The sequence below is a fragment of the Panthera pardus genome, unplaced genomic scaffold, assembly GCF_024362965.1.
Source record: "Panthera pardus isolate Hobbes unplaced genomic scaffold, ASM2436296v1 HiC_scaffold_24, whole genome shotgun sequence".
Lineage (NCBI taxonomy): Eukaryota > Metazoa > Chordata > Mammalia > Carnivora > Felidae > Panthera > Panthera pardus.
The window spans coordinates 80,584,324-80,605,156 of NW_026526810.1; the positions used below are offsets into that span (position 1 = coordinate 80,584,324).

The window sequence follows — 20,833 nt, forward strand, 5'->3', positions numbered from 1 at the left end:
GACAATATTCTCATCCATGAACTTGGAATATCTTTCCATTTCTTAGTGTCTACAGTTTCTTTCATCAGTGTTTTATAGTTCATAGAGTATAGGTCTTTCATCTCTTTGGTTAAGTTTATTCGTAGGTACTTTATTCTTTTTGGTACAACTATAAGTAGTGTTTTTTTTTTTTTTTTAATTTCTGTGACTTCACTTTCGTTGTCTAGAAACACTACCAATTTCTAGTTATTAATTTTGTATCCTGCCACTTTACTGAATTCATTTTTTCTAGTAGTTTTTTTTTGTGGAATCTTTAGGATTTTTCTATGTATAGCATCATGTCATCTGTAAATAGTGACAGTTTAACAACTTCTTTACCAATATGGATGCCTCTCATTTCTTTTTCTTGTGTGATTGCTATGCAATCCTTTATATTTCTGTGGGATCAGTTACTTCTTTCTCATTTCTGGCTTTATTTGGGTCTTTTCTCTTTTTTTCTTAATCAATCTAAGCATTTGTCAATCTTGTTTATCTTTGCAAAGAACCAGCTCTTGATTTTGCTTTTTTTCCTTTTTCTTTTCTTTCTTCTTCTTCCTCTTTTTCTTTCCCCTCCCCCTCCTCCTCCTTCTTCTTCTAAGTCTCTATGTCATTTACTTCTGTCCTGATCTTTAGTATTTCCTTTCTCCTACTCACCTTGGGTTTTGTTTGTTCTCTTTCTAGTTCCTTTATGTGTAAAATTAGATTGATTTTTTTTTCTTATTTCTTAGGCCTATATTGCTATATACTTCCCTCTCCAAACTGCTTATGATGTGTCCCAGAGATTTTGGACTGTTGTGTGTTCATTTTCATTTGTTGCCATGTATTTTTTTATTTATTCTTTGACCGCTTCATTGATCCCTTGGTTGTTTAGAGGTTATGTCCTTTAGTCTTGACATTTTTGTGGTTTTTTCCTGTTTTTTTTTTTCCCCTGTGATTCATTTCTAGGTTCATATTGTTGTGTTGGAAAAGATACATGGTATGATTTTGATCTTAAATTTATTGAGGCTTGTTTAATGGCCTAATATGTCATCTACTCTGGAGAGTATTCTATTTATACTTGAAAAGAATGTGTATTCTGTTGTTTTTATATGGAATGGTCTGTATATATCTGTTATGTCCAGATGGTCCAATATGTCATATTGATTTTCTGTCTGGATGATCCATCCATTGATGTAAGTGGAATGTTAAAGTCCTCTATTTTCTTGATGGATTGATCTCTTTATTATTATTAATGCCCTTCTCTTTTATTACAATCTTTGTTTAAAAGTCTATTTTGGGGGTACCTGGGTGGCTCAGTCAGTTGAACATCCAACCGGTCCAAGTCATGATCTTGCAGTTCATGAGCTTGAGCCCCATATCGGGCTTGCCGCTGTCAGCCTGTCAGCGCAGAGCCCACTTCAAATCCTCTGTCCTCACTCTCTGCCCCTCCCCTGCTTGTGCTCTCTCTCAAAAAAAAGAAAAAAAAGTCTATTTGTGTAAGTAATGCTACCCCAGATTTTTTTTTCACTTTCATGGTGAATGTTTCCTGTCCCTTCACTTTCAGTCTGTAAGCATCTTTAGGTCTGAGATGAGTCTATTGTAGGAAGCAATATAGATGGGTCTTACTGTTTTTATCCATTCTACCACTCTGTGTCTTTTGATTGGAGCATTTAGGCCACTTACATTTAAAGTAATGACTGATAACTATATACTTACTACCATTTATTAAATTTGTTTTCTGGTTGTTTTTGTAGTTCATTGTTCTTTTCTGCTTCTCTTGTTCTCTCTGTGATGGATAAGTATCTCTAGTGTTGTATTTGGCTTTATTTCACTTTATTTTTATTTTTTTTGCCTTATTTTTTTTTAGCTTTATTTTTTATTTTTAAAAATTTATATCACACTTAGTTAGCATACAGTGAAGCAATGATTTCAGGAGTAGATTCCTTAGTGCTCCTTACCCATTTAGCCCATCCCCCCTCCCAAAATCCCTCCAGTAACCCTCAGTTTGTTCTCCCATATTTATGAGTCTCTTCTGTTTTGTCCCCCTGCTCCGTTTTTATATTATTTTTGTTTCCCTTCCCTTATGTTCATCTGTTTTGTCTCTTAAAGTTCTCATATGAGTGAAGTCATATGATTTTTGTCTTTCTCTGACTAATTTCACTCAGCATAATACCCTCCAGTTCCATCCACGTAGTTGCAAATGCAAGATTTCATTCTTTTTGATTGCTGAGTAATACTCCATTGTATATATATACACCACATCTTCTTTATCCATTCATCCACCGATGGACATTTGGGCTCTTTCCATTCTTTGGCTATTGTTGATAGTGCTGCTATAAACATGGGGGTGCATGTGCCCCTTCGAAATAGCACACCTGTATCTCTCGGATAAATGCCTAGTAGTGCAATTGCTGGGTGATAGGGTAGTTCTATTTTTTTAGTTTTTTGAGGAACCTCCATACTGTTTTCCAGAGTGGCTGCACCAGCTTGCATTCCCACCAACAATGCAAAAGAGATCCTCTTTCTCTGCATTCTTGCCAACATCTGTTGTTGCCTGAGTTGTTAATGTTAGCCATTCTGACGGGTGTACCATGGTATCTCATTGTGGGTTTGATTTGTATTTCCCTGAGGATGACTGATGTTGAGCATTTTTTCATGTGTTGGTTGGCCATCTGGATGTCTTCTTAGGAGAAGTGTTTATTCATGTCTTTTGCCCATGTCTTCACTAGATTATTTGTTTTTTGGGTATTGAGTTTGATAGGTTCTTTGTAGATTTTGGATACTAACCCTTTATCTGATATGTCATTTGCAAATATCTTCTCCCATTCTGTCAGTTGCCTTTTAGTTTTGCTGATTGTTTCCTTCGCTGTGCAGAAGCTTTTTATTTTGATGAGGTCCCAATAGTTCATTTTTGCTTTTGTTTCCCTTGCCTCTGGAGACATGTTGAGTAAGAAGTTGCTGCGCGCAAGATCAAAGAAGTTTTTGTCTGCTTTCTCCTTTAGTATTTTGATGGCTTCCTGTCTTACATTTAGGTTTTTCTTCCATTTTGAGTTTATTTTTGTGTATGGTGTGAGAAAGTGGCCCAGGTTCATTCTTCCCACATGTCGCTGTCCAGTTTTCCCAGCACCACTTGCTGAAGAGACTGTCTTTATTCCATTGGATATTCTTTCCTGCTTTGTCAAAGATTAGTTGGCCATATGTTTGTGGGTCCATTTCTGGGTTCTCTATTCTGTTCCATTAATCTGAGTGTCTGTTTTTGTGCCATATTTCACTTTATTTTTGGTGTATCTACCATAGGTTTTGGCTTTATGGTTATCATGAGGTTCATATATGTCATCCTAAGTAAACAGCAGTCTACATTAATTTGATGGTCATTTAAGTTCAAACACATTCTTAAAAAAACAAACAAAAAAACCCAGGAGTGCCTAGGTAGCTCAGTCAGTTAAGTGGCAGAGTCTTGATTTTGGCTCAGGTCATGATCTCATGGTTGTGAGATTGAGCCCTGTGTCGGGCTCGATGCTAGGCATGGAGCCTGTTTAAGATAGTCTCTCTCACACTGCCCCTACCACATTCATGTGTGGGTACTTGTTCTTTCTCTAAAAAAAACAAAACAAAGAAACCCACACTAGAGGGAATCAACAGTAATTTTTGAGGATGCAGAAGAACATATCAGCAATCTGGAAGATAGGGTAATAGCACACAAGCTGAATCGCAAAAAGAGAATTTTTTAAAATGAGGATAGAGTAAGAGATCTCTTAGATAAAATCAAGTAAACAAACATTTGTACTATAGTAGTCCCAAAAGAAACAGAGAGAAAGGTGTAGAAACTTATCTGAAGAAATAATAACTGAAAACTCCCCTAAGGTAGGGAGGTAAATAGACTTCCATCTCCAAGAAACACAGAGTTCCAAACAAGATGAACCCAAAAGGTCCACACCACAGTGCATAATAATTAAAATGAGATCGTGAGATCACGACCTGAGGCAAAATCAAGAGCTGGAGGCTTAACTGACTGAGCCACCCAGGCAGGCACCCCTTCTACTGTGTTTTTTACTTCAGTTATTGTATTAACCCTGTTTAAAATTACAATGATCTCTTTTTAGCATTTTACTATTTTCTATCTTTTTATTGAAGGTCTCACTGAGTTCTTCCATTTTTTTTTTTTTCCAACCCATTGAGTATCTTTATGATCATTACTTTAAGTTCTTTATCAGGCAGATTGTTGATCTCTGTTTCATTTAGTTCCTTTTCTGAGGTGTTTTTTTTCCCCCCTGTTCTTTCTTTTAGAGCATATTCCTCTGTCTCCCGAGTTTGCTTGACTGTCTGTGTTTGTATGCATTAGGCGAAACAACTATTTCTCCTAAAGCTGAAGGAGTGGTCTTGTGTACAGTGTACCCTGAGCAGACTGTGTGTGCATTGGTGATTTTGCTGGTTGGGTGGAGCTGTGGCTGTATATGCCAGTAACTCTTTAATGCCATGGCATGTCTCTGTCTCTCTTGCTCTCTCTTGCCATTCTCTTTACCTTTGGTTTTTCAGTACCTGTTCAGTCCTTAGTTAGATCTTCTTCAGGAGGAACTGATCTATTAATAGGTGTAATTTGGAGGAAGTGAGTTCAAAGTCTTCCTACATTGCCATCTTCAACTGGGACAGAGAAAATAAATTTAAACTAGGTTTATGTAGCTTTTTATCATTATAAGAAGTTAAATCATTAAAATTTTTTTAATGTTTATTTATTTTTTAGAGAGAGAAAGAGACATAGCCAGCGAGTGTGAGCAGGGGAGGGCCAGAGAGCCAAAAGAGGGAGACACAGAATCCAAAGCAGGCTCCAAGCTCTGAGCTGTCATCAGAGTCTGAAGTAGGGCTTGAACTCATGAGCTGTCAGATCATGACCTAAGCTGAAATTGGACGCTAACCGACTGAGCCACCCAGGCGTCCCATAAGTTAATTCATTTTAAAATCATTAAACTAACAACCTGCACATTAGTAAAATTTGACAAGTTAATGTAAGGAGACTCTTTGGGATATTTCTGTTTTAGCTCCATCTATACAATATTTTTCAACATCCCAGCAATGTTCAAAACATGCCAGTCAAAGGCAATTTAAAAAAATTCTGTTGAGGGGATGGCCTGGGTGGCTCAATCCATTAAGTGTCCAACTTCGGGTCAGGTCATGATCTCCCAGTTCGTGGTTTGGAGCCCCATGTTGGACTCTGTGTTGATAGCTTGGAGCCTGGAACCTGCTTTGGATCCTGTGTCTCCCTCTCTCTCTGCCCCTCCCCTGCTCATGCTCTGCCTCTCTCTCAAAATAAACAAAGATTAAAAAAAAATTCTGGTGGCATGCCTGTTCGGTCAGTTAAGCGTCCGACTCTTGATTTCAGCTCAGGTCATGATCTCACGGTTTGTAAGTTCGAGCCCCTTATTGGGCTCGCTGCTATAAGTGCAGAGACTGCTTTGGATCCTCTGTTTCCCTCTCTCTGCCCCTATCTTCCATCCCCATCCCATCTATTTCAAAAATAAACAAACATATATAAAAAATTCTATTTGCAGCAATGCAATGGTAATAATCTTATTATAGTAAAATTAATAATAATGCATAAACTTTCCATATGGAAATCATGTATGTGTTTATGTAATCATAAACACACATTTGAAGCTAGAATGATTTTTGGAATCATCAAATTCAATCATCTCTTTACAGATCAGGAAACTGAGGTGACTTGTCTAACACTGTAATACTAGTTAGGGCAGAGCTAAGTAGAGGACCCGGGTTCCGACTCCTATTTCATGTTGTTCCTTATAATTAAACCATGTCCTAGAATATAATTGTCTTTTTGAAAGTTATTATAAAAATTATAAGTGGCATATTTTAGAGTAGTATATGATGGCCATTTGTGGAAAAATGTTTTTAGGTACTTATTGTTCCACTCCAAATAAAGAAAATTTTAATTAAGTGATACAGAAAACAACAATTTACTTTTAAACCTAGCAAAACAAAACAAAAAACCCCACTGACAACTCAACAGCAGCCTTCAAGTATATCATGTTGAAATCATATTATAGATCATATGGTGAAGCCAAGAAAATAGCCTTCAGGCGGCTCATTATTGTTTCAGATGGTAAATAAGGGACTGAGAAGAACATCTAGGCAACAAAGTTAGAATAGAACATACTGAACCATGGCAATAAACAGATGACTCATTTTGAAGCTAAGAGACAATAGCAGTAACAATCATTTGCGCCACATAATCCTTTTACTTAAAGATGAAATCTATGACCTATTTTATTTATGTATTCATTTATTTATTGCTGAGTCAGTGAGTGAACTAAAGAAACAAACAGGGTTCTTTCCTGCCCAATGTCCATAACATGCATTTGCTCAAAAGGCATGTAATAAAAACATATTGGAAAAGTATTACAGTTGGTTACAAACTTTTTCTTTCATCTGAATCCTTCAAGTTAATTTAGCTCTGTTTCTATGGTAATATTAATAGGATACAATTTACTATCACTAGTCCCTCTCCAAGTCCTAAAGATGTGTTGTGAAAGTACAAAATCACATATAATGTTTGATAATCAATCTTCTGGAACATGCAAAAGACTGTACTATTGCCAAAAGATAATTTATTTCTTCAACTTAACTGCATTCTTCTTTAATCCTATTTCAAAAAACCAGAGCTGTCAGATCATTAAGTACTTATACCTTAGAAACTCAGCCTATACACTGTTCTCCTACTGTTTATTCAATTATTAGAATATATATTGTGTGCCAATGATGTGAAAAATTATAGCAGTTAAGGTACATATGTCCATAAGTTTAGACTCTTGGCATAGAAATAAAGGTTTAAAAAAAATCAGGTGAGAATAAGGAATTATTAATAACTTTATTAACGTGTATAACTGGCATTGTGTTTATATAAAAAAAAGCCCACTACTTCCAGAGCTTCATACTGAGTGTGTAGTGTAAAATGACATCAATATGTTGGATTTGCTTTAAAACACTTAAGATAAAAGAAAGCAAATGTGGCAAAATCCTTAATGACTGAATCTGAATGATAGGTTCTTTGTGTCTATTTTTTGCGTGTGTTTGAAAATTTCATTAAAAGAGTTAGAAAATCAGGCAGTCATTTCTCTGTGTAACTGGCAAGTTCACTTTACTCTGTGCCTCAGTTTCACCATCTGTAAATAGGAATAATAATGGTACATATCCTTATGGTTGCTTAATATTGCTGTTTCTCTGGGAAAACTAGTTTAGCATTTGAGGGGAACACATGTATTCAGCTCTTTGCAGTGCTGGCAATACAACTGGGTCTTACCGAGCCCCATGACTGTAGTAGTGACTCTAATAGGAGTTTGGTATCAGGAGGGTGTTAGGCTTGAGAAGGTGGGTGTAAGCTATGGAGGAGCAAAGTCTCTTGCTTCAGGTGATTACCTTTCTCCTTCGCCTTTAACCAAAATAGTCCTTTTGAGGTTTCTAAGAATGAGATTCTTTTTTGAAGTTACTAGCAACATCTGAATAAAAGGTAGTTCAATTCTGCTTTGTTTCTTCCCTTTTCCCAGATTAAGAGATGTAAAAGAAGAAGAGTACACATGAGGAATGTCTGGGTAGGAAAACAGATTTATCTGGGCCTATGGTTACAGGTGATGAGACCAGTGATTTGGGGCAAAGGGAAGGAAGAATCCTTGTGTAGAGCACTACCTGCTTTTTCCTTTCTGCTTAGTCCTACCATCTTGAGCCCATAGCTCATATGAGGGCCAGATGTAAGCAAATTCAAAGAAGTAATGGGTTTACATGAAGCAGGAAATGAGGGAGGAGAAAAGAGGGAAAGGAAAATTCCAAGTGACTGCAGTAAGGGAGACCAGGAAGTTTCTGGGGCAATTCAACAGACTGACTCAAATTTACATAAGAACTATATGAACAGGGCACTGTTTGAAAGTACTTCGAGGTACAAGGAGTTGAATACCAAAGATAGGCCATATTTTCAGAAAGTAAACTGTTCACACACTGGGTATTTTCTTTTTTAAAGAAAGTACAAACCATTAATGCAAAAGGAAAACAAAATGAATAAAAATGGCCAAAGGAAAAATATGTTTAGACATATTTAGGGAGTAGCAATTAAAAGGACATTATAATATTAGCTGGACAATTATGTCTAATTTCTTATACTTACATTCTCCTTCTAGAAGGCCTCCAGATAAAAATATACAATCAGACTACTCATCACTTTCACTGCTCCCACACTGGTCCACAGCACCATCATCACTTGCCTGGATCATTGCAAAGGCCTCCTGACTCAGCCTGTTGCTTCTACCCTTGTCCTGCTACAAACGATTTCCAACACAGCATCTAGAATGTTCCTTTTTTTTTTTTTTTTTAATCTTTTGAGTATGGTTGACCCACAATATTACATTAGTTTCAGGTGTACAAAACAGATTCAGCTTCTCTATATGTTATGTTATGCTCACCAAAAGTATAGTTACCATGTCACCATACAATGCTATTACAGCATCACTGACTATATTCCCAATGCTATGCCTTTTATTCCCATCACTTATTCATTCCATAACTGGAAACCTGTATTTTCTACTCTCCTTCATCCATTTTACCCATTCCTCTATCCCCCTTCCCTCTAGAAACCATCAGTTTGTGCTGTTAGAATGTTCCTTTTGAAATATTATATATGTCACTCCTCAGTTCAAAACTTTTTCATGGCTCCTCCTCTTAGAGTAAAAGTCAAAGTCTTTATAAGAGCCTAATAAAGGGCTACTGATTTCCACATCACCATTCCCCATATGTGGCGGGCAGTGTTCTATATTCCAAGGCATTTTCTGCTATCGTACTTAAGCACTCCCTTGGTCAAAGTCCCACAGTTGAGTTCCTCCATTTAACTGCTACTTACTCCAAGAATGACTTTCCAGAGAGACACAGAAGGCTGCTCCCTCCCTTACTTCTTTCAAATACTATTTCAGTGGTTGAGATGTTTCTTAAATTCCCTTATTTTACACAGCAACACTCCTTTCTACTTCCACCATTCCCATTTCCCTTTACTGCTTCATTTTGCCTCACTGCATGTATTATGAACTATGATACTATATATTTTACTTACTTGTTTTTTTCTTTTTTTTTTTTCCCCCACTAGAATATGCTCTATGATGGCAGGACTCTTTGACTACTGTTGTATCCCCGGTTGCTACAACAGGGCCTGGCATTCAATAAATACTTGTTGAATAATATATTTACCTTAGTTCATGACAAAAATTAGGGTCTATTTAGCTATACCTAACATATTACAAATTTAGGGTACAGGTGTACATTAGGTACAAGATGCATTAGGAATCCCTCTAAAATATCATATTTGCCAGAAAAGTGAAACTTCTTTTCTCAAACCAGTTATATGCACTTTTAAAAAGTTTATTTATTTATTTTGAAGAGCGAGAGCTGGAAGGAGTGGCAAAGAGAGAGGGAGAGAGAGAATCCCCACCAGACTCTGGATAGTGCAGAGCCCTGACATGCAGCTTGATCCCATGACTGTAAGATCATTACCTGAGCAGAAGTCAAGAGTCAGACACTTAACCAAATGAGCCACCCAGGTGCCCCTGCATTTATCTGCATTACCTTTTCAACCATAGTTAAATGGACATACAATTTTAATATACGTATTTAAATTGTATGTTTTACAAAACATATATATGCATATTAAAATTTCATGAAAAGGGCTAGTTTTCTTTTTAGCATAAGAATTTCCCTATGAATTAAACAACCATGAGAATTTTTGACAGCCTTTTATAAAAACCTACACATACACAGGCATATCTTTAAGATATTATGGGTCTGGTTCCAGATCATCACAATAAAGCAAATACCATAATAAAAAGCTAAGTCAAATGAATTTTTTGGTTTCCCAGTCAGTGCATATACAAGTTATTTTTATGCTATACTGTAGTCTATCAAGTGCACAAGAGTATTATGTCTAAGTGTACATGCCTTAATTATAAAATAGTTTATGCTGAGGCACCTGGGTGGCTCAGGTCACAATCTCATGGTTTGTAAGTTGGAGCCCTGTGGCTGGCTCTGTGCTGACAGTTCGGAGCCTGGAGCCTGCTTCCCATTCTGTGTGTGTCTCTCTCTGCCCCTCTGTGCTCATGCTCTGTCTCTCTCTCAGAAATAAACAAACATTTAAAAAAATTAGAAAAAACCTTTATTGTTAAAAAATTCTAACCATCATCTGAGCTTTCACCAAATGTTTTTACTGGTGGAGAGTCTTACCTCCATGCTGATGGCTGCTGACTGATCAGGGTGGTGGTTGCTAAAGGATAGGGTAGATGTGGCAATTTCTTAAGACAATAAAGTTTGCTACATCAATTGACTCTTCATTGCACAAATTATTTCTCTGTAGTATGCAATGCTGTTTGATAGCATTTTACCCACAATGGAGTCAATCCTCTCAAACCATCCTGCTTTATCAATGAAGTTTATGTAATATTCCAAATCCTCTGTTGTCATTTCAATAATCGTGACAGCAGTTTCATCAGCAGTAGATTCTATTTCAAGAAACCACTCTCTTTGCCCATCCATAAGAAGCAACTCTTCATTCATTAACGTTTTATCATGAGTTTGCACTAATTCAGTCACATCTTTATGTTCCACTTCTAATTCTAGTTCTCTTGCTATTTCCACCACATCTGCAGTTACTTCCTCCACCAAAATCTTGAACCCCTTAAGGTCACCCATGAGGATTGGAATCAAGTTCTTCCAAACTCCTTTAATGATGGTAGTCTGACCTCTTCTCATGAATTATGAATGTTCTTAATGACACCTAGAGTGGTGATTCTTTTCCAGGTTTTCAACTTACCCTGTCCAGATAATCAGAGGAATCATGATTTATGGCAGTTATAGCCTTATAATATATATTTTTAAAAATAGTATGGCTTGAAAGTCAAAATTACTCCTTGGGCTACAGAATGGATGTTGAACTACCAGTCATGAAAACAACATTAATTTCATTGTACAATTCCATCAGAGTTCTTGGGTGAACAGGTGCATTGTCAATGAACTATTTCTTTTAAGTTTATTTATTTATTATGAGAGAGAGAGCACAAGTGGAGGAGAGAGAGAATCCCAAACTGTCAGTACAGACAGAGCCAGATGTGGGACTTGAACTTAGGAACTGTGAGATCATGACCTGAGCTGAAGTTGGCTGCTTAACTGACTGAACCACCCAGGCGCTCCAATGAGTTGTAATATTTTGAAAGGATTTTTTTTTCCCTGCGTAGTAGGTCTAACCAGTGGGCTCAAAATATTCAGTAAACCATGTTGTAAACAGATATGCTGTTCATTCAGGCTTTGTTGTTCCATTTACAGAGCACAGGTAGAATAGATTTACTATAATTTTCAAAGGCTCTAGGATTTTTAGAATAGTCAGTGAGCACCGTTTTCAACTTAGACGTCATCAGTTTCATTAGCCCCTGATAAAAGAGCCAAGCTGTCTTTTGAAGCTTTGAAGTGAGGCAATGACTTCTCCCTCCATAGCTCTGAAAGTCTTAGATGGCATCTTCTCCCAACAGAAGGCTGTTTTGTCTATGTTGAAAATCTGTTGCTTAGGGTAGCCATCTTCATTAATTATCTTAGCTAGATCTTCTGGATAACTTGTTACAGCTTCTACATCAGCAATTGCTACTATACCTTGCACCTTGATGTTATGGGGAAGGCTTTTTTCCTTAAATGTCATGAACCAACTTCTGCTAGTTTCAAAGTTTTCTTTTGTACCTTCTTCACCTCTCTCAGCCTTCACAGAACTGAAGAGAGTTAGAGCCTTGTTCTGGATTAGGCTTTGGCTTAAGGGAATGTGGCTGTTTTTGTCTTCTATCCAGACCACTAAAACTTTCTCCTTATCAGCAATACGGCTGTTCCACTTATCGTTTGTGTGTTCCCTGGGATAGCACTCTTAATTTCCTTCACTAACTTTTCTTTGGTATTCACAGCTTGGCTAACTATTTGGCACAAGACGTCTAGCCTTTGGTCTGTCTTGGCCTTTGACATGCCTTCCTCACTAAGCTTAATCATTTTTAGTTTCTGATTTAAAGCGAGAGAAGGGCACTTGGGTGGCTCAGTCATTGAGTGTCTGACTTTAGTTCAGGTCATGATCTCATGGTTCATGAGTTCGAGCCCTGTGTGGGGCTCTCTGCTGTCAGCACAGAGCCCACTTTGGGATCCTCTGTCCCCCTGCCTCTCTGACCCTCCCTCTTCATTCTCTCTTTCTCTAAATAAATAAACTTAAAAAAAAAAGTTAAAAAAAAATAAAGGAAGAGGCATGTGATTCTTCCTGTCACTCAGGGCCATTTCAGAGTTATTAACTGGCCTAATTTCAATACTGTGGTATTTCAGGGATTCAGGGAGGCCCGAGGAGAAGGAAAAAGGCTAGGGAATGGCTGGTAATTGGAGCAGTCAAAACACACAACATTTACTGATTAAGTTTGTTGTCTTATATGGAAATGGTTTGTGGCACCCTAAAATAATTACAATTGTAACGTCAAAGATCACCGACCACAGATCACCATAACAAATCTAATTATCATGAAAAAGTTTGAAATATTGTAAGAATTACCAAAATGTGACATAGAGACACAAGGTGAGCAAGTGCTGTTGGAAAAATGGTGCCAACAGACTTGTTCAATGTGGGGTTGCCACAAAATGTCAATCTGTAAACACAAAAACAAAAACAACACATCTGTGAAGTGCAATAAGAAGCAAAGCACAATAAAACAAGGTATGCCTGTGGATTCATTGAGTTAGTTCAGGGAATGCTTTGAAAATAATATTAGGCACCTATGAGCCTAAGAAATATTCCTCAAGGTCTAACTACAGAGGCCAGAAAACCTTTTATCTTTTTCTGGGATTTCTGTTGGACTGTTTAATATAACTGGGACCCCAAAATTTCTGATATCTTGGTCATAATGACCTTATTGTTCTCTCTTTTGTGGTTCAGAATTGGGGAACTTCATTGGTGGCAATAACTACTATATTTCCTTCCATTTCAGAAGCTCCAAATTATTTCTTTGATGTAAATAAATAGTATCAGTGGAAAAATGCAAAACATAGCCACCCTAAATTAAAGTTAATACAGGCAAGTCTAATGAACTATGGCAAAAGGGAATACATAAAAACTTGGTACTTCAAAGAAATGTTCTTAAAAAGGTTAAAACCTTTCCCAGTGCTGTAAAGGGGCTCATAAAATGTAACATTTTACTTTTCTAACCGGATAAAAGTTAAAATAATCTACATCACTGCACGAAATTCTTTCAGGCCAATTCTTTTCTTAGTCCATGTTTAATACCAAGTATGTTTGTATCCACATAACACTTTCGGTAACATATTTCCTTCTCTCACAAATGCTAATGAATGATCATAGCCAAAAGAAACAAACAAAAACAAACACTTTAGCAAACAGTGGTCCAATACAACTCTCTGTCATCATGGCAATACTCTTCCATGTTGTCCAATAATGGTAGCCAGTAGCTACACTGGGCTACTGAGCACTTTTTTTTTTTTAATTTTTTTCTTTAATGTTTGTTTATCTTTGAGACAGAGAGAGACAGAGCATGAACGGGGGAGGGTCAGAGAGAAAGAGGGAGACACAGAATCGGAAGCAGGCTCCAGGCTCTGAGCTGTCAGCACAGAGCCCGACGTGGGGCTCGAACTCACGGACCGTGAGACCACGACCTGAGCCAAAGTCGGACGCTTAACCAACTGAGCCACCCAGGCGCCCCTTGAGCACTTGAAATGTGGCTAGTGTGCCTAACTAATCTTTAATTTTAAGAAATTAAAAATTAAAAAGCTATAAAAAAGCTATATGTGACTAGTGGCTTTCAAACTATACAGCACAATTTTAGGGACCTGAAGTAAGTCATTGGCCTATAATAGTATTCTTTATTAGCTTTATTAGGATCCATTAACTAAAAGTAATCTTCTAGCACTCGCTTTACAATTCACTTACTCAATTACCTTCTAAGAATCACCATCATCCTTACATCCCAGAGATTACAGACAACAAAAGCTTAAGACTGACATTTAAAATTGCTATTGAACATGCTATTTATTAAAAGTTCATTTTAACAATACTAAGGACAAGAAATCAGTGATTCTTACAGGGAATAATGTCCTCTTGACTGTACTTCCAAAATACATTCTACATCTATCCACTTTTCTTCATCTCCATGGTCTCCAACCATACTCTAAGCTACCATCGTGTCTGTCTAGTTTACTGCAAAAGTTTCCCAAGTCTCCTCGCATCATCTCTTGTTCTCTCGTATAGTTCATTCATTACACAGCAACCAGAGTGATTGTCTTAAAAGCCAAATTAGATCACATTACTCTTGCCCTTAAATATTTCTTGGTGACTTCTTCTATTCTTAGAATGTAGCTCAAACTTCATTCCACAAGCCCACATAACCAACTCCATCTCTTTCTCCCTCTACAACTCAGACAGCATCTTGACAACCCTCCCACTTTCATTCTCATGGTCCTGCCATAATTTCCTACTGTTCCATCACATCAAAAATTTGTCTGGCCTAAGGCTTTGGTGTTTAATTTTTTTTTTTTCCTGTTTAATTTGGTATTTGCTCAAATCTTCAGATTGGTGACTTTTGTCACTCATATTGCATCTCAAGTGTTGCTTTTCAGACAGGTTTTCCCTTGCCATCTAGTCACTATTACATAGTCTTCTTTTACATTTAGATTTTATTTTATTTCACACCTGAAATAATCTTTCTTTCATTTATTGTTTCTTTCTCTTCTAGAATGTTGAGTCCATGAGAATGTGAGTTTGTCTTCACTGTTTGGCACCTAGTATGCTCTCAATATTTGGAGGAAAAAACAGATTTTTTTTTTTTAATAGCTATCATTTAGGCCCTATGTATATTGGTCAAGTGGGGTGAACTCTTCCAAGGCTGCCTCAGAACTAACATATTAAAATGAAAATAATTTAATCACTTCATTCAAAAGCTGCTCTACAGCTTCATTTAACACAGAAAAAATAATATTTTACTTTGACAATCCTTTGCTGAGTTTTATTTCCTATCCTCCATCTATCAGTTCTCAGTCATTGTAAGAATGTATCTATGGACTACAGAGAACCCTAATTCTCAGCAGCCCTCTGAGGAGGTTAGTTTCTTTAACAGGATAGTCTCCTTATTTCTCAATGACCTTGAGGCTATCCCTATGGAACCACTTTAATTTGTCAGTTTTAAGGTAAGGAGTCTGTTGGGTATGCATCATCTCATCTCTCTTCTCTATGGGCAACCGTCTCTTGGACACGGTACACTGGTCAGAGTCCCGATATATGTTAATATTTATTCTTCAAATGGGCTTCTTTAAGTGAATAATAAAAGCTCTCACAAGTAAGATGCTATTATTACATGTATTTACTACACTATGGTGGAGGAAAATATTTCAAGAAAAATAAGGCTGAGGATTGTTGAACACAACATCTTCAAAGGTATTTCCTACTGTCTTAGATAACAGTATGAAATGTCCAAAGAATTTTTAACCTAATTTAAGATGTATTTTTTTTTTAATTTTTTTTTTTTAACGTTTATTTTTGAGACAGAGAGAGACAGAGCGTGAACAGGGGAGGGGCAGAGAGAGAGGGAGACACAGAATCTGAAACAGGCTCCAGGCTCTGAGCAGTCAGCACAGAGCCCGATGCGGGGCTCGAACTCATGGACCATGAGATCATGACCTGAGCCGAAGTCGGACGCTTAACCAACCGAGCCACCCAGGCGCCCCTAAGATGTATTTTTAAATGGCCTGTTTTTGGATTTTGGTAGACTGATGTTGAGAAAACAATACAAAGTGTTAAGACTCTTCTTCACTGCACATGCCAAATCAATACAACCAGATCTATTTTTTTTTTTTTTTTAATTTTTTTTTTTTTTCAACGTTTTTATTTATTTTTGGGACAGAGAGAGACAGAGCATGAACGGGGGAGGGGCAGAGAGAGAGGGAGACACAGAATCGGAAACAGGCTCCAGGCTCCAGGCTCCGAGCCATCAGCCCAGAGCCTGACGCGGGGCTCGAACTCACGGACCGCGAGATCGTGACCTGGCTGAAGTCGGACGCTTAACCGACTGCGCCACCCAGGTGCCCCCCAGATCTATTATTAATAGATCTTTTACTAGTGAGAGGTTATATAAGCAGACATAACCATGAAATGGTCAATCTACATACATGTAGTTGGGAGCTGTAGCCCAGATTTTTAAGAGGAAAATTACCCTCGTATAAAATCTCTCTGGCCTACTGTAGTACTCATCTTTAAAAAAAAGTACTTCCCCCAATTTAGAATTTCATACAAAGTAAATTATAAAATACTTATACAGTCTAGAAAAGCATAAACTAGATCATGGCAATGTACCTATGCCTGCTGTTTAAAAGTAAGTATTTTTAGTATCTTAGTCTATTAGCTATTATCATTAATTTTATTGTCCATGAACTCTCATTTTTCCCAAGTAGTCAAACGAGCACTACTCAATAACTAGATTAAATCCGAAAAGTGGTATCTGAGTTGTTTTGAACTTTTAAGAACAATTTCTTACAGAACTGCAGAAGAAATTCTGCCTATTTAACTTATAATACAGATGAATGAGAAATACCTGCTGTATTTCTGTTCTTACTTTCCGTTTCTTACAATAAAGGCAGATATTGTAGCCTCCTGAAGGGAAGGGAGCTCTGAAACCTGGAGGACTGTGTTTTACCCTTTGAGAGACATTTCTGGACATCCTTGATCTTCGTCAGTTGTTCCTAACACCTAAGATACCTATAAAGAGGCTATGGTCACTCTGGGAGTACATGTGCATATAAAACCCAGGAATCAAGCAAAAACCAATGCCAATTATCCTCTTGGAAGAGTACCCTTGAAAAGTTCCCACAATCCAAGGTTATAGTTTTAGTTCTTTTCCTGGGGTGCATGAAAATAACTGGAACACAACAAAATAACTGAGTTGTGTAAATTATATAAAGGAATTTACCACAAAGATTGGAAGCATAATACTTGTGAACTGGTAGGTTTCAAACCCCCTTTGGTACTTACAAAATGGCAGATATTGTAAAGCAAAACCACTGTAAATTTAAGTTGGAAGTGTAAATAACAATATTAAATGTTCCTTTTTTTCATTAGTTGTTAAATTTAATGTTTTTGGAAAGACCAAAAAACTCTAAATGAAATGGTTTTCTTCTTTACTGACCCTGAGTCTACAGGTTAAGTGCTTACAGAAGGAAATAAGTATAGGCTTTACCAGAGTTACCAAACAAGCAACTTGATCTAAAACATTTTCAAATTTGTTACAATTTAAAGAAAACTAGTCCCATTTATGCTTTTAACATTCATATTAGTACTTTTAATATTACTGAAATATCTCCAGACATTTTCAAAAATAAAGGTTAAATTAACTTATTTCCAAGCACATAAAGATAGTTTATTTTAAAAAACCCTTTGAAATATCATTAGTACAGATAATATATGTAATAACACTATACTTTGATTCCAGACACATACAATGAATGTGCTACCAAGCAGCACAACACACAGCACCATCCGTATAGTAAATGACAAGAATACCTTAAAATCAGGGATGACAGTGTGCTATATTTGTACAGAAGTGATAGATGAACCAAAAGGGCAGGCAGGAGGTGGCAATATAGACAGGTAGATTAGGATGCTAATAAAGGTGGTAGGTACACTTGTATTTGTCAATTATATCTCAATAAGGCTGAAAAAAAAAAAACCCAAAAATCCAGCAGTGGTAAGGGAAGTAGGGAGAGAAGAATTAACAAAAGGAAGAGGTGATATATCACTATTTTGCCTATATAACGTTATCCATGCATCCAACCAACCAGTTATTAAAACACTTAAAAGGAACTAGGTACTATGTAAGGCTTGATCATACTTGGACCAAAGGCACACAATTTTTTTTTTTTTTTTTGGATGGTTGCTCAGAAGTGCCATCTGATCTCAGAACAGAAAAATCTAATTAGTGCTCACTGAATTCACTTCCACTCTTGGTCTCATCAGTATTTTAAGCGCTCACTGACTCTGAATCTTTTAAACTCTGGGTCGTTTGGTCCTCTAGCCATACATTCAACTGAGAGTCTCTAATTCACAGCTTCAAACAGCCTCTCTTGCTACATCCAATCAACATACGAAAATGTTATGGCTCGATGTGAAAAGCTGGGGAAATACACAGGCCACTGGAAAGATGGAGCCACGCTCCAGGTACAACGTGCAGCTTTCTGCTTACCTCCCACTCTTGATTCAGACACAGTATATCTATATCTATCCACCTAGCATTAAATCAGCATCTTCTCTCAACCCTGTTCAACATAATTCATGATGTTCAACACAATTCATTTATTGCAAAAGGAAGGACACTGCTCTTGTAGAAAATGCTGTATGACAATGCGTTTATCACTTGACCCTGTTAAGCGTCAGTTTCCTTTCTATAAAATAGGATTAATAGCTGCCTTGCCTAACTCACAGGGTCACTGAAAGGATCAAATAAGATAATGTACTTGTAAACTGCTAAACGATCATTACTATGAAAGTTGCTCCTTTTGGAACTTTTGAACTTTTTTCCAACTCATAGTTTAATTGTAAGGTTGGTTAGAATATCCAGATACAAAAAACTAATAGGATTTTGGAAAGGACAACAGGCAAATAAAGGAAAATGCTGATAAAGATAATAAGTCAGAAAACAGGAAGTTAGTCCCAGAATGACAGTCAAGTCCTGATGCAAAACCAGGCCAGTTATGTGCTTACTCTTTGCAGACACTGGCCAGTTCCCCTAGCACACACAAACACTAAGCTGTACTGTGCTACTTTTAGGTGAATCACTGGGGATAAATTGAGTCTGGAAGTGCAAGGGGAGGGACTTCCAACCCTGATGATCAGGCTCTTCCCCCACCCCTCTAACAAACACTCCTACTCTTTGTGCCTGGCCCAGTTAATGAAAACTATTCCTGGTAAGAAAATGGCTGTCAAAGATTTCTTTTACGCAGTCTTGTAACTATGAGACACCAGCTGTATACCTACTTCTTCCCCCACTACGAACTATCTTGAATGGACAGGTTCAGGGTCAGAAACACTGGGTTATGTTTTGTTTTTCTCAAGACTCATTCACAGGCCTCACCCTCCAAGCTTCAGTTCTCTCATCTGTAAAATGAAGAATGACGGCGCCTGTCAGCTTCATCCCAGGGCCACCGAGAGGATGAATGAGACAGTGCCTGGAAGGCGCCAGAAGTGATGTCTGACAAACACCAAGTCCATCAATGTTTATAAAGTGTTATGATGAGTCCCGTTCTGACCTCCCGCCTCAAAGAAATCGCCGGGTTGGAACTGACACCCGCAGTCACTGAAGAAAGAAAGCAACGCCAAAGCTGCCAGGCGTATCCTCACTGAATCTTTTTCGGGGCGAGAGGGAGGAAGCGACACGGGGCCCCGGGAGAGGGGGAGGGGAAAAAGGAGGATGGATGGAGGTCCATGATGAGCCTACCTGTTGTTCCGGATGCTGACCAGCACGCACAGCACCAGCTCTAAGTAGGTGCGAAGCACTTCCAGCCAACGGGTTGAGAGTTGCAGGGCCTCGACTTCTTCCCCGCCAGTCCCGGGATCCGCGCCGCCTCCGTCGCCTGGGCCGCCGCCACCGCTCAGGTAATTCTCGGCGGCGAACTCAACACGCAGCTCTCGCACGAACCAGCCGCACTTGCGCATGAGGAATTCGAGCCGAGGCTGCTCCGCGGGGGAGACGCGGAGGCAGATGCGGAGCTGGGGCCACAGAGCAGGGTAGAAGAGGCACTCGCGCCAGTGCGAGCAGGAAGCCGAGGCCCGCAGCCGGTCAGGCGCGGGCAGGAAGGAGAAGATGTGCACGATCAGCTCGCTGGGCAGCGACGCGGCGCCTGCCGCCTGCCCGCACAGAGCCATCCGGCCCCGCCGCCGGCTGCCAGCCCCCGGCCGTCCCCGCAGTCCCCGGAGCAGCCCCCGCAGCCGTCGCAGCTGCTGCAGCCGCAGCCGCTGCCGCCGCCACCGCGCCACCCGGGCGGCCCCGGCTCGGGTTCGAGCTCCCGGCGGTCGGGGCTGCGGCACTGACAAGAACAACAACATCAATGACAAGGAAGAAGGGGGCGGAACCGTCGTGGGTCTCGGCGGAACCAAATGCAACAGAAATTGCGGAGAGGGGGGAAGGCCTCTGCGGGTGTGGCTTCTAGATAGCCAGCTTCTGACTCCTTAAACTCTACTCACGCGTGTCCAAAGTCTATATACTCAGTAACTTCAAAACGCTCGCCTGTAATGTTTAGCGCCTCGGAAGCGGCAGGACTTTTCCTAAGGAAACGGCAACCCTCCCCGCGCCTGAACGCGGAGGCAGAGCAGTGGTAGAAGCTGAGTTTGACGTCACCGGTGGTGGGAGGAGCCCGGAGAGGCTAAGCGCGACTTCCGGAAGAGGGGAGCGCCCAGTTGCCGGTAGGGAAGGGAGACGCGGCACGTGACTCTTGACGCACTAAGGCCGGCGGGGCGGGGCGGGAAGCGCGGTTGGTTCCTGCGCTAAGGCGGCTCGTCCCAGCTCCTGGCGGCGACTGAGCCCCGTCAAGAGTGTAAGTTAGTTAATTTGGGCGTTCAGGCTGTGGAAGTGGAGGAACTAGGGTCAGTACGAGGGGTCGTGATGCTTCTCATTCTAAGTTTCTTAGTTCTTGGGCTAAGGACTCAGCCAGAGTGCCAGCGTGCGAGGTGTTTCTCAGCCGATCCACCTGCCCAGAGTATTGTTAAAAGAGTTTCTGAGATTTATGAGAGAGAGCC

The 20,833-nt window shown here is 39.1% G+C and overlaps 1 protein-coding gene across 3 annotated transcripts in view; it reads right to left on the reverse strand.

Moving 5' to 3' along the window:
* FBXO33 (F-box protein 33) overlaps window positions 1-20,414 on the reverse strand; it is a 44,868-nt gene extending 24,454 nt beyond the window's left edge. Inside the window, exon 1 of one of the 3 annotated variants that reach the window (XR_002074327.2) lies at window positions 19,536-20,411. Coding sequence is in view for 2 of the 3 variants with exons in the window: in XM_019426081.2 (XP_019281626.1) it covers window positions 19,536-20,143 (608 nt within the window). In the remaining variant the exon portion in view is untranslated. Of the gene's footprint in view, window positions 1-19,535 lie in introns of all 3 variants that reach the window. The other 2 variants (XM_019426081.2, XM_019426080.2) reach the window with 2 other exon arrangements.
* Between the last annotated feature and the right edge of the window lie 419 nt (window positions 20,415-20,833).